Source organism: Necator americanus, chromosome II, assembly GCF_031761385.1.
Source record: "Necator americanus strain Aroian chromosome II, whole genome shotgun sequence".
In the NCBI taxonomy this organism is placed as follows: domain Eukaryota; kingdom Metazoa; phylum Nematoda; class Chromadorea; order Rhabditida; family Ancylostomatidae; genus Necator; species Necator americanus.
Genome location: NC_087372.1, coordinates 16920385 through 16933850, shown reverse-complemented (window position 1 = coordinate 16933850; position 13466 = coordinate 16920385). Strand labels below are relative to the sequence as shown.

At 42.2% G+C, this 13466-nt stretch overlaps 1 protein-coding gene across 3 annotated transcripts in view; it reads left to right on the top strand.

Moving 5' to 3' along the window:
* RB195_018139 (uncharacterized protein) overlaps positions 1–13466 on the top strand; it is a gene marked incomplete at both ends in the record, with an annotated part of 52862 nt that overhangs the window by 23695 nt on the left and 15701 nt on the right. For 2 of the 3 annotated variants that reach the window (XM_064185442.1, XM_064185441.1), the window contains 2 exons: positions 8719–8818; positions 12946–13026. In XM_064185442.1, coding sequence (XP_064041321.1) covers positions 8719–8818; positions 12946–13026 — 181 coding nt within the window. Of the gene's footprint in view, positions 1–8718; positions 8819–12945; positions 13036–13466 lie in introns of those variants that run through there. The other variant, XM_064185443.1, reaches the window with a different exon arrangement.

Sequence of the window (13466 nt, the reverse complement as noted above, 5' to 3'; positions counted from 1 at the left end):
TTTCTTTCCTGATGCGAAGATTACACGATGACAAGTTTTCCTGGAAGCGTCAAGCGTGGATTTTTTATTGCAGATAGTTAAGTTTTGCCAAGATATTTGCGAAGAGTGATGTCAGCTACATAGCCTGGAACTTATTCGCATCCCTCTCTCAGTTGCTAAATTTCTGCTATAAAAATTGCGACTACGTACTGTACGTGTGCAGGAATGTGTTATGAGTCAGCGATTGTGGTCAGTGTGTATGATTTCTCGTATAAAAAAAAGAAACCACTGTTGAAGATTGACGAGAAGAAGTGGAACAAAGGATAAAGAATGTTGTGTCGTTGTTGTTGTCAGTCCGTATTTGGATGCGCAGACCGTTCGGCTTCGATTTAGTGTTGAAAAATCCAGTACGAATACCCGACCTTTTATCATGAGAAATTATTTGTTGAGGTGGTTGATTCAGAGAACTATAATGTATTTTTGATTCACATAAAATTTTAAAAGCAGAAAATATTGTCCACTCCATTGGTAAATTGGCAGTGGAAAGCTAAACATGGTAGAAGTTCCGTTATAAGAATTATCTTCCAAGAAATGGTGTGCTCTTACGGCTATTGACGACGAATGTTCACAAATACAAAATGGGAACATTAGTGGAGAGTGCTTCCGAGCATGCCCAGAAATCCTCGTAACTACGATCGGGTGACTGGCGATCTGGTTTCCATGAACAGTTTTGTTCGCGTCTGCACCTACATCTAATGAAAAAAAATTGTCAAAACCTCATCTTAGATGTCGTGTTTACTCGAGAACGGGCATTTTTCCCACATGTCCAGGGATTTTCACAAGATTAGTGGGGACCATTTTACTCCACCTTCTCTTCGGATGCCATTCCAACGACATTCTGCCAGGACGACGTTCCTCCATACCTCTGCCGTGATAACAATGATATTCGGTGCGCGGATGTGTAAGTGCGACCGGATGACGCATAAGTTTGTCGAATTTATCACAGTTGGCCGGAGTGCGCTGGCAGCCGAGTGGCTTTGACGAGGTGAGACAGGAGGCGGAGCGACGACGGGAGCCAGCCAGAAACCTTTCACCTGACTCGGTCTCCTCTTCATTTCCTGCCTTCTGCTGTAATTCCCTGCTGTAATTCACCTTCAACCCAATTCTACTCGGTGCCCGCTATGAACGTTGAACCCACGAGGGGTATTCTCAGACGACCTGGACGTTACCAGCGTCGATCCGCAAAGGATTTTTTCTGCAATCTCAGCAATGCTAGACGACTTGTCAGGTGAGAAATGCTGCTTTAACTGATTTTTGCTTAGATAGTCGAGCTTACCCTTAGGATATTGTTTTTCTCTTTCTTTTTTCACTTTTCTTCGTTTTTCCTTAGCATATTTTTCGCCACTTCATTGTTAAATGGCAGATAAACTGCAAATCAAGGAGTAGATGCAGTTTGCTACCATAGGGTAGATCCCAAGATTTTCGCGAAAGTCCGAGAAAATGACCAACATTTTCTTTTCCGAGTGTAGATTAGAAAAGGTGGCATTCCTCGACCTTCGGTCCGTATAGCTGTCAAGAATCAGCTCTTCTTGTATAGCATATTCCCTTCCACGTTAAAATTTAGAGCACGGCACTTCATGAAGCGCAAGCAGAACGAGCTGTTTTTTAGAAAAAAAAACACCTGGATTCATGGAAGCATGATCCTTATGATGAACATTTTCTGATGTTACGTGCGCTATAATCTCATCTGATGTTTGAAGTTAACATCATCTATCTTATTATTGTTTTCTTAACGATTTTACGACTGCGCTTGTGCATTCGGATTGCCAGATGCATGGACCACATGTACGATGCATCGGACAATTTCTCTGTTATTTAAGAGGTTGTTTCCTGGATATGATCTTCAACGAAAGATTTTAGAGCGTCGTTAATTTGTCTGGGGAAATGTTGCTCCGACTGAAGTCCGTTGTACCAGATTGCCACTTTCATAACGAGTTCTGAACACTCAAAACATTATTACTGTTGCTTCATTGCTTCTCTCGCTGAAATTCTGCAGTTCTCTTCAACTGAGTTTTTCGTAGGTCGGTTATTTTCTAAAAGTCATTAGTGCTGGAATGCGAAATAAGATATCTGGTAATGTTCTTAGAGGGAAGAAAATACTCCCCTTTCCTACTTTAAAACACACAAAAGCGTATGAATCAAGTGCAAATTACTCGTGAGGGTAGACAGCGAGTGGGCAACTGTGTGAGGGAGCCAGCCACGCAGACCACAACACGTTCTTCTTTCCGATTTCTAAACCTACATCTTAATTTCCAGGCGAGTTCAGATCTAATTAGATCTGGGATTGAATGCCGAGAAAGGCGACTTTTGGGATGGACAGGCCAGCACCGCCACAATATCACCGCTGAATTCGTCTAAAATCTTCATTGTCGGCCCCAATTCAACTCCGAATTTTCCTCTGTTTCTGCTCATTGTTGCCTCCGATCGGTATTGAGTGTCTGCAGTCCAATAAGTAGTTGCAAGTGGCCGCGTGGACACGTTTCGGTTAACACTACTACATGTTACGTAGAAAGCCTCTTAGGTTACGGCCGTAACCTGCCTTCCACTCGGCTTTTTTTACAGAGTTGCATCATCGGAAACAAGTTTCTAGAGTATGGCGCGTGAGTCAACTAAGGTGCGTTGTGAAATGTCCGCAGTTTCCTATGGATTATTGCGCGCAACGTCTTTGACCCGTATAAGCCGCGAATGACATTTGTCTCCAAAACGGGCACCATTTATCTTGATTTGGGACCCGTCAATTTATCCCATGAGACTGGAGGGGGCGAAAAGGCGGCCCCAGAACTGCACTGTACTTTACGCTGAACGCAAGTATACTTTCTGATCTTGCACGAAGAACTCTGCGAAGTCTCCTCGCAAGCCCCGTACGAGGAGCTAATTGCTGGTTCTGACTGAAGTGATTCGCTCAGAGCTTGTCAGCCCGATTAGTTTTTCGTGGCGAATGAGGCAATCTAATGGAGTCTACTCAAGGGTTCTCAGCAATTTCTTCAAGTTGCACCGGATCGGATGTGATCCGTAAAGAAACCTCACGGATTCCTGGACGAGTGTTCAGTTTTTGAGGGCGTTCCACCCAATTGGCGATGTGCAAGGAGTGCAGTGGTTCTTAGAGAACCATGGAACGAGTACAGATTAATCGTTTGAGTTTAAAAGGTTGTTCAAAACATATTCCCCTATGCATCATTTCCATCCCATCTTTCATAGGATATGCATGTCTTTAAATAAACCCAGAAGTAAGTCAATAAGTGCTCGGGGCATCCCGTGATTCAAAATGTTTACTCGCGCCTTCTACCCGTTCTATGTTCTGTTGTGAAAAGAAAAACTTGTCCTTGCAGATGTTTCGTTCCTCGGGTTATTTCGTTTTTGCGAACATGGTGAAAGAAAATGGAAAACTATTCCGTACATTTTTTCCGAATACATCTTAGAGTCGACGGTTTCCCATGTGCTCGAAATTTGCTTATCGCTTACTCGAACTCCAGGATCTCTGTGTTTCTCCTATATGCGACTTGTCTTTGCTGCTGGATCACCAAATCAGGACACTACGTACATAGTCGTCAGAATCGCGCCGGAAAAGCTAGTTAGGACCGCTTAGTTTGTAGCTGAGGATTCTAACTTCTGTGAACTCGTTAGCTGCTTGGAGGATCCTGATTGAGTTCGAAGATCTCTTTCAGTCCATGAGGAAGCCATCGCCTCGCCGTCGTATGCAACATTTGTAGATTTTCTTCAGTAGACTGCGAACAATAGGGGACTGATCGCTGCTTTCTGCAGACGTGTCCCCTCCCTTTTTGCGTGCTTTATTAAAGCATCTGTAGTGATGTCACCTTGTCATGAACAATTTTCAGTTCGGAACGAATACCGGGGTGACGTCGTTTCATCACTACCTCGAGCTGTCAGTTCCCATGAGCGAGGTGACACTGAAGCTGGCCATCCGCAAACCGACCGAACTCATCTGCTCTGCTGCTCTCCCTCCCGTATCAAGAGCGCTACACGAGTCGATTTGCTAGATCCGGACTCAGTACGGAAGCATATGATTTCGAAGCGCCTTGTGGTGTGTCGTGGACAACTAGTTGGAAAGCAGCGGAAGAAGAAACGCTCTTTCACGAATACATTATGCCACCATTTACGAGCCGGGTGCTCTGACGTTTTACGATACTCTCAGCCACATTTCGTTCTCAGATGAGCATTCTGGACTGCTTTACTGCTGATGCTCTTCGCATTCCAACTTATTTTGTCTTGGGCGGAGCACTCAGAAGCTCTCTCGTTCTCTTCATTTGGAATTTTTCTCGGTAATACATCTCAACATACTACAAATAAATGCAATTCTCATTCGCTAACTTGTTTACCTCTGCTTTTTCTGCCTTTACATACTTCTCTACTCTCTGTTTCTTACATGTCAGCTAAGGTTTAAGGATCATGAGTTCACCTATTTTTCCAGAGAAAAGTAGATGAACAGATTAAGGCATGCGAAGGAAGCGAGGCGCGTTGTGCCTGCGAAGACGGCAACTGGTTTCGACTGTTTTCCCTTTGATACTGTTTTCTTCATCTCTCTATCTTCCTGCTTATCTAGACAATAGGCGATTGACATTTGAAATTCTTCTTTTAACAGTAATCCTGCTTACTATGTAGATCAGAAAACAAATTTAATTGGAGCTGAAGTTCCCTATCGTTGCACTTTTGATGGTGTGTCCTTGAAACTGGAAAATCACGTACCTTTTTCCAGAATTACAGCATATGTGGCTCTGAAGAGGCAACGTTTCGTTAGTTGGTGTTGAATAATTTAGTGTGAACTCGTTTCGTCCTCGTTCTTCTGTAACAGCTGTTCGAGGATTGTGTCCGAGATTTGAAAAAAATGAAAATGTCAAAAACTTTTTCTTCTCGTGGAGACGTTCTTCTTTGTTTTATGTGCAGTTGCCGTTGACTCCCGTTCGCTCGGTGCAGCTGTCCAAAATTTCTTTAATTTTTACAGACACCTTGACGATTTCATCAAATAAAATTATTCGATAGCCTAATTGGATATTGTGACTTATTTACTCATTTGCTTAATGGTTTGAATATACTCTTTCACTCCTTGAAGGAAATTATTTTGCTAAAACAGATGAAAATTAAAACTCAAGAAAATATTTATTTATTTAGGAAAGGTTTGCGAAGAAGTAAAAATGAAGTAAAACAAAACGGATTCTCTGTGTTTCTCACGTTATTTGAACCAGCGGTTGACATTAACGTTCTCGCCTCATTTGCCCAAAAAAATGCAGCGCTTTCAGTTTTTCTTTGGACTTTTCTTACTCAATTATAGGCAGAATGATGCTGAATCATCAAATAAATGGTGCGATACTTTGTATTTCCTTTATTTTTCCAAATCAGCACAAACAAAGCTTTTGTATAATTTTTATAAATTTTCAAGATACATTTTGTTTCTTTTCCTTAGTATTTCTTCATTTTTCCTCCTTGAGTACTTTCTGTAACCTCTTCCAAAACTCGCTTATTCTTAACGAAAAATAATAACAAGTGCCATTGAAAGATCATTTATGGGATGACACAATATTTACCGAAGCCTCATATCTGTCAAATGTCAATTTTATTTTGTAGAAATGTATTTTCTACTTGAGCGGAGTATTTGTGCCTTTTGTTTGACCTTTATGTATTCATCTTCTTATGATGCATTATAATCCTCGTGCAGAGATGCCGTCCTATACGCTTGGTCGGTTAATCGCGTGCATTCCTACGAATCTTTTGATGACTGCTGATGTTGAATTTCTAGCCATTTTGTATTTGCTCATCGGATTTCCTTCTGGACAAAAATAAACAAACAAACCTCTTTCCCCTTAAACAAATTTTTTTACAACCAAATGTTGAAAAGGATATGAAATAAGATTTTCTGGAGGGAGTACTTATTCTTGTTTCTTTTTTGGCGTTCTTTAGAACTGTAATTTATTTGTGCGTCGCGTTAGAAAGGTGATGCGTTGAGAGAGTAGCGTAGGACAGTTGACTCCCAGGTGCGTTCCTTAGCTGTGAAATCGGACGAAAGAATCCCGGACAGCAATCCATGTCTGTTTGTCCTTATTGTTTGTTGTTAATTATTGTTATTCAAATTTTACTAGAACTTTTTAATTCGATTCAGCGCGTTTTAGCTGGATTTGGTCTCAAATACGTGCGTTTTCCCTCCCGAGAACACCCTCAGATCCTCCATTCCTAATCGTCGATAAACATCACGACTGGCATAATTTCCCGCACATATTAGCGGGGGCTGCTAATTCGCATTAATCGTTAGCACTTCTGTGCGTGTGCGTGTCCATGTGAAGACAAGATCCCTGAATGTCTTTTTCTTTTTGAAAATTCGTTCTGGCTTCCTGCACTGCACCATCGGCTAATATTGTGAGGCAAAAATTTGCCTCAAACAATGTACTCTTCCGCCCCGTGCTCAATAAAATCGCTCTGCCTTTATGGACATGACTTGCACTTCGCGGCTCAGTACGCACGTCCTTTGCGCACTACTGACCTAAGCCTCCTTCAAAGAATTTTCTCACCCTTAAATTACTCCACGGAAAAACTGATGCTTGTTCCGCGAAACTGCTGAGAACTTCCCACGACCTTGAGTCGTCCGCTTTGGCGCGAGTCCATACTTGTGCGACTGACCCCAGCCAACTGTGATGGTCAGTCGCCAGCTACGCCAATCAGACCAGTTCCCTCATGTGACCTAGAAATGCTTACGCGATAAATTTCAACCTCAGTCGAAACCGTCTGAGCTACTGCTCCGACGCAAATGGACTGTAGAACTTCTCCTGGATTTGTTGCTGTAAAACGTCTTTGATATTGTTTTCGGTTTCGATTTATTACACAGACGTTATTTGCTGCGGTTACGCAACTTTTCATGCTCCAATCAGCGATGCGATTTCGTGGTCCTCGCATCGTATGCAATTAACAGCGGGTTTCGAGGACAACAACAACGGGCCCCGTCGCTCCTTGTTCTTCCATTCAACTCTCGGCATCCCGCACAACTTTCATTCATTGAAATCGCTGGCATATTGAATTTCTTTTCTCATTCGTTCTGTGTTTTGTTGCGTTTGTGCTGCTCGCAATATCTCCTTAAAATATTCCTTCTTTTCTGGGGATAATTTCTGTTTTTTGTTTTCTTCTTCTTTGACTGTTTATTCTTCTATTCATCATACTGAAACAACACAGCCCTGCTCACTACCCTGTGCTAACTTGTGTTCCAAAATCTTTTCCTGGCAGATCAGTCTGTGAGAGTCCGTGCGGATCATTAAGAGTGCGCCATCTGATCAAGAAAGGTCCCAATGTGGTTTACATATACATGGATCATTGCAAATGTTAGGATCGCCATAGGTGTACAAAAACATGGGATGGGAGTATATACTCCCTCATATGAAATAAACAGACGAAGCCCAATAAAAATCCCTCGAAAAAATACAAAAGAAAATATGGGGGAATACGGGACCAAACGTTTTTAACTCTTCACATGATCTGCATAGGTATCTTCATGTGCAGGTATATGTCTGCCATATTTCCTTCCATACATGTATTTTCACCCGGATTGCTTATTTTTCGAAGAATTTTTATTCTGTGCTTGGTGCATCCACCACGTTTGAATGAGTGTCTACTCGTGTTTTTCTGTCGTAGTAATCCGGAACGAAGTGGGGACCAACAAGACCTTTGGTGAGGCTGGTTGAATAGAAAAGAGAAAAGTTCCAAAACATGAAGAGGTCTGACACCGGAGATGTTGTGACGCTGCATCCAAAAATGATCTAAAAAGCTCTTTCGATATCCCAGACACAGATCCGCTACGCAGCTCAAGCATCCTCGAATAACTCGTTGAGAGTTGCAAAGCGAACGATTTGAAGGGTGTCCTCGAAGTGTCAGCTCTTTTCCTTCTTCAATTTATGCATCTCAATGGTGATACACGTTCCGCTTACGGTTATCTGGCTTCAGGAGGGTTGGTTCGAATGTAAAATATTTTCTCGACGCAATTCCCTTGGAGGACATTGTTTCAATTTCAAACTTATACAACTTTTTATTCTCTTGTAACAGTTTTATGCTTCGAATGAAACCGAAATGTTTCCCGCATTTTATTTCCTTTTCACCTCTGCCCTTTTCACCACTCGTTTTCCTTTGCGTTAACCAGGAGTGAATGAAGATAATCTATTTCACCTTTCTTAGCTGGATTCGATAAAAAGGAAAACATTTTTGGCGACATCTCTCGTCAAAGCAAGGTGAAAGACAGTCTTATTAATTTTTTTGCTACTTACTCTTTGCTTTTTACACTTTCTTCTACGTTTCTCAGGAATGGGAACTTTCAGTAGTACTAGTGATGGTTATGGTAGCACTTCTAGAAATAATGAAATAGATCAAATAAATATAGTGGATTGGAGGGGAATTTCTCAGTCGCTCCCTTAAATTCCCCTTATTCAGCGGTAGCAAAACACTGGAGATTTGCTGGTTTATAGCTGAAAACGCGGAACTCCCTCCGTTTGTTTTGAAACCACAAATGCAGCGTTCCTAGGTAATGGCTCATAAAGTCTGCAGCTCGGAAAGATTGAAATCGACACGACTGCTGAAATGCTTTATTCCAGCAATATCTGAGCCTCTTCCACTCCGAATTTGCATTCCACCTCTTGTTGCGCTTCTCACGTTCCCATCCCAGGTTCTTCCTCACATATGTTTTTTTTTCAGACGAAATTCTATGAACAGTGATTTCTACATCGGGAGCGAAATGATGCGCGGAAGTGGTTTGTTCACAACAGCTGTGCCCTATAGCCCGAATCCAGACAAGGTATGGAACAGGTCGATAGTATTTGGTGCAGTTATTAAAATTTATGCAGCAGTAAATTATTTTTTTGGACGCAAAATCGTTCGACAATAAGCGCTCACGGAACCGTGTAAATGGGAAGTGGACAGTTGCACGATCAGTTTTTGTGTAATGTTGCGCTCAGCCATATGTACTGGACTGAAGAGTTTATTATATTAAACGCAGCGTTCTGGGAATTTGTTGAGTGATCGATACGATTCAGGGCTTAATTTGCAAATATCACTACGAAAACGCGGAGCACCCCCTCTAAAAGAACATAAGATCCAAGAGTCAGAGGCGTCGAAGCACCAGAAGCCTCGTTCTGCCAACTACGCAACTTTTTGCAGCAACTAAATTGAGCGAATAAATCTACGAACAAAACTGAAGAAATATGAGGTGGATTGCTGGTGAAATTTTCCAATAAAGGAACTTTTTTCACCCTTAGAAATAATGAATTCCACCTTAGGCGATTTCGTTTAGTCAATTTCGTACGTGTGAAGAGGAACCGGGCTCTCTGATACTTCTGAGACCTCTAATTCCTGGATTTACTAACACCATTTTATTATTCTTATGTATTATAGTCATTTAATTTGAGGATTATTTCACATTTGATTCATTCATTTCACAATGATACACTTGCAAACTTCGTCCCGAACTGCATCAACAGCAAGATAGAATTGAACATAAAAATTCCCCTGAGAACTGTTACCTAGAACTCTAAAGAATGGTGTAGCTCAGAACATTTGAAAGAAAGAAACCTTCTTTCGTGCTGCTGCTTGGAACTGGCTTTACCGCTGCTCATCCCTCTCACCTGACCCTCTGGCTCGACATGTGGAAAGTGTGAAAAACGCTGCGTCGCATCCATGACCTGTTCTACGCAAACATTCTTTTGTGCAAAGAATTTAACATGCTGTTTGAATCGAACCAAAGATTGCCATCCTCGTGTTGTGGACAGCACGGGGCTCGACAGCTAAATCTTAACTCTTTCCATTCTTTTCAGTATCTACAGCAACCATCTCGAGTTGGTTTCCCTGTTGAAGTCACGTTGGGCTTATTTATCTCTCGCTCTTTGGGGTATTCGTATACGGGATGGGAGACTACGGAGAGGGGGATGATTCCATCCATTTCTTCCTAATTGCCGTAAAAAACGGCCCGGAAGATACGGCTTCAGGCATTCTGGCGCACTATTTTCCACAAGGAGTTGGATTGGAGCGCGCCAACCTTGTGCGGCGCCGCATCTTCCGAGCCGTCTTTTACGGCAATTTGGAAGAAATGGACGGAATCACCCCCCTCTCTATAGTCTCCCATCCCGTATACGAATACTCCACCTGAAATATGCACCACCTCGGATTCGTGGGGTGATGCCTTTAAGGGACTGGTTGAACCTGATAATCACAGCTCGAAACAATTAGAAAATTTAATGGTTTGATATGCCCATGTGGTACAGGTATATATTATACGATCAGAGCATAATTGCACATTTATTGAGCCAATCCTGAATAGAAAACTGTGGTTCAACTCGCATACAGGGATTTCTAGCAATAAGTTGAACAATACGCAATGAATGTTGGAATGCTTGAAAGTTTCTTCAAATGCTCTGCTGAAGTGTTCCTATCTGGAAGTGCAGCACAGATTTTACATAGAATTTCCACCTATTTGTGGGCATTCATCGTTTGCACGAATAGCAAGAAGTCTTGTTTCGGGAGCCTCGATTAATTTGCCCGCTATGCAAAATTTTCCAAATTTTCTCTGCTGCCAAGACAAACTCCGTTGTGGAGTTGTAGTTTTTGATTAAAAAGCTTGGGAATGTTTTATTGAGATCAATTAGAATTTTGGTTAAAGGCAGAGTCTCACGATTTTCACGTTGTGCTGAAACCAGAGCGAAAGCCTACAGTTCGGGCTGCAGATTGCGGAAATTATCTTCCAAGCAGGAGCGAGCGGTCGAGAGTCAGTGAGGTCTCCTCAACAGCCTGTTCAGGTCAAAGCAATTAATAGGCTGCTGAGGGGACTGGCTCATGCACGAGCGTGCTCGTTCTAACGTGTCTCGTAAGAACTAAAGCTGTTCCCACGTGTTTTTTTTTACGATTAGGGAAGGATAAGCAGAGCCGCAGTAGTCTCCACAATTTACAATCCAAACGCTACGTTTTCGCTGCGATTCCCGCTCCACGTAATAAAATCGTGAAACGCTGCCTGTGATTAATATACATATTTCGTTGTTAGAGCGAAGAGCGCAAACTTCGTTTAGCTGTTTTTCTGGAGAGAGAGAGAGTTCAACCTAGTTGTGTTATTCCGTATTTCTGCTACTTTCCTGAATGTGGCACAGTGACAAGCGGTTCCGCTGAAAGTGGACGGTCAATGGCTAGAAACCACTCTAGAGAAACAAACACGTCTATCCCTTCGTAGTACAAATTGGTACCAGAATTGTTCGGAAGAATAAAAACACGGTAGGTATGTAGAAGGAGACGCACACAAGCAGGCCTGGATTTTTTCAGCAAGTAGCGTAGTATGGGGCAGCAATTTTGAAAGGAGATTTTTCTTCAAAGTTCAGCCCCACTAATTTATCACCATCCGAATGTGTGGTCTACGTAGAGGATTTTTTCCTAAAAAAAAGTGAATAAAGGTGTTTGGCTTTAATCGATCCGTTTCGTATGCCAATCAGAATCCTCTGATTTCTACGAACGTGTGACTGGCCTATACAATTACTTGCGGGGACGTGTCGAGTCAGTGTTTTCATCCTCCCAGACAAGTCTGGTACCAATTTAGCGATGGATCGAAGGACTTGGTTGGCAATAGGGCCGTTTCGAATCATCAATAGATCGATCCTTTTACCGACTGCGCTACACCCGCTCTATTGAAAATATATTAAAATGTTGTGCAAAAAAAGAAAAAAGGATAGATTTAAATTCATTATCTTTTGAATCAACTTTATAACTCGATTCCGCTCAATTCATGGCACTCACTGTTTATTCTTGACCAAAACTTCGGTTTTGGGTGTGTGCCCATACCCATATTCCCTAAAAAACAGGGGGATGGAATACCGTAACCTTTCTTCCCTGACTTCTCTCTTTCTCTTCGTTGAGTCGAGAAGGCTAATAAATAATTGCAAACAGAATTTTCTTTCCAAAAAAATATTTGTTATCTACTAAAGATTTGCAAGTAGCATAAATTTGATTCTCTCGTTTTATAGCTGTTTACTTGGTATCCGTATTTATTTAATCAATTTCGTCTGTTGACGTACCTTCGCAGCAATTTTTCAACTGTTTCCACTCCCACGCTTTAACCGTTGCATTCCCCATCACGTTTGCTTGTTTGGAATAAAAATAAATCCGACACAATTGACACTTAAGTCTGCTTTGGAGCTCCGCAATGGACAAAGTCCGGTGTTTTCGATTGGCGAAATGTTCAAAGATCGAATTTGCATCTAACTGTTGCTGCTGTGGTTTCTAGGAACTGGAATGTTTATTAAGTAGGGTCCTACTTCAGCACAGAAACAGAGGGAGTTGTGCGATTAGTTCGCCTGCACTACTACTTGCCGTGACTAACCAATGTATCAAACCAGGATTTTATCTCTCAAATAAATCTGATGTCGATTTCTCTACCCCGAAGAGAAAAAAAAGAACAAAGACTACGTTGGTTTCGGCAGGCTCGAACCCTCAACCATGCAGGCGTAGTGGCGACCTCTAAGCATTGCGCTACAGGAGAGTTAAAGGGAGAAGGAAACTGTTCTGTAAAATGAAGAGGGTGTATTTACATATTTTTGCTGTAGAGAATATTGGGGCAAATATGTCGTCTATTTCGTTTAGATGTTTCCATCTTTTCTTCTCTGCTAACAGTGTTCCAACGAGTACCAGCACAGCCGTGAGCTAAGGGTTAGGGCTTCAACGAACCATTGCAGTTGGCCCTGGGTTTGCAAGAGTTCCGAGACCGCAACAAACTCTGCTTTTTTCTGCCGTTAGATCACTCGCTGGAAGGGTGTTTACTTAGCGGTATCCGGCATGGCACCGCAGCACAACAATCAGCACCAAGTTTACACTTCCACGCCATTTCTAAGTAGTGCTTTCGTTAATGTCTTTATTATTTCCCATTTCACTTATTTTTTTTTTCGTGTTCAGAGCAATGACTTCCTGACGTTGTTGGAAAAGATGCAAAGCCAGCGGCTAGACGAGCAGCGCTGTGAAATGCCGGACCTGCATGTGAGTTGACCATTTCCATCCGCGGTGAAATTGGATAGAGTGAGCAGGTGGAGCTTTGACTTTCGATGTTTGACGGGAGCGTGTCTTTTCTCGAACGCGCGGCTGAAATGGAATCCCCAATGCTGCGCACTATGCAAAATAAGGATCAAATGACGGACATCGGCGACATCGTAGCGGTGGTCCACTTTGTCGAGCATCCACACGCCCACACAAAATATTGTAATGCAGCTCTTCGTAGTTCTCAACATCAGCTGGTGACAGCTTACTTCTTTACACTACTTTGATGTACTAAATGGCTTCATACACACAACTTTCTCATGCTGCTATATTGTGCTTAACCGCTCTTTGGTGATTAATTACTGAGATTATTCTTGAAAGAATCCGATATTCGTCGCAAGCATCGTAAGAATAGCAAGTTTAGATCTTCATTCTGCCATAAA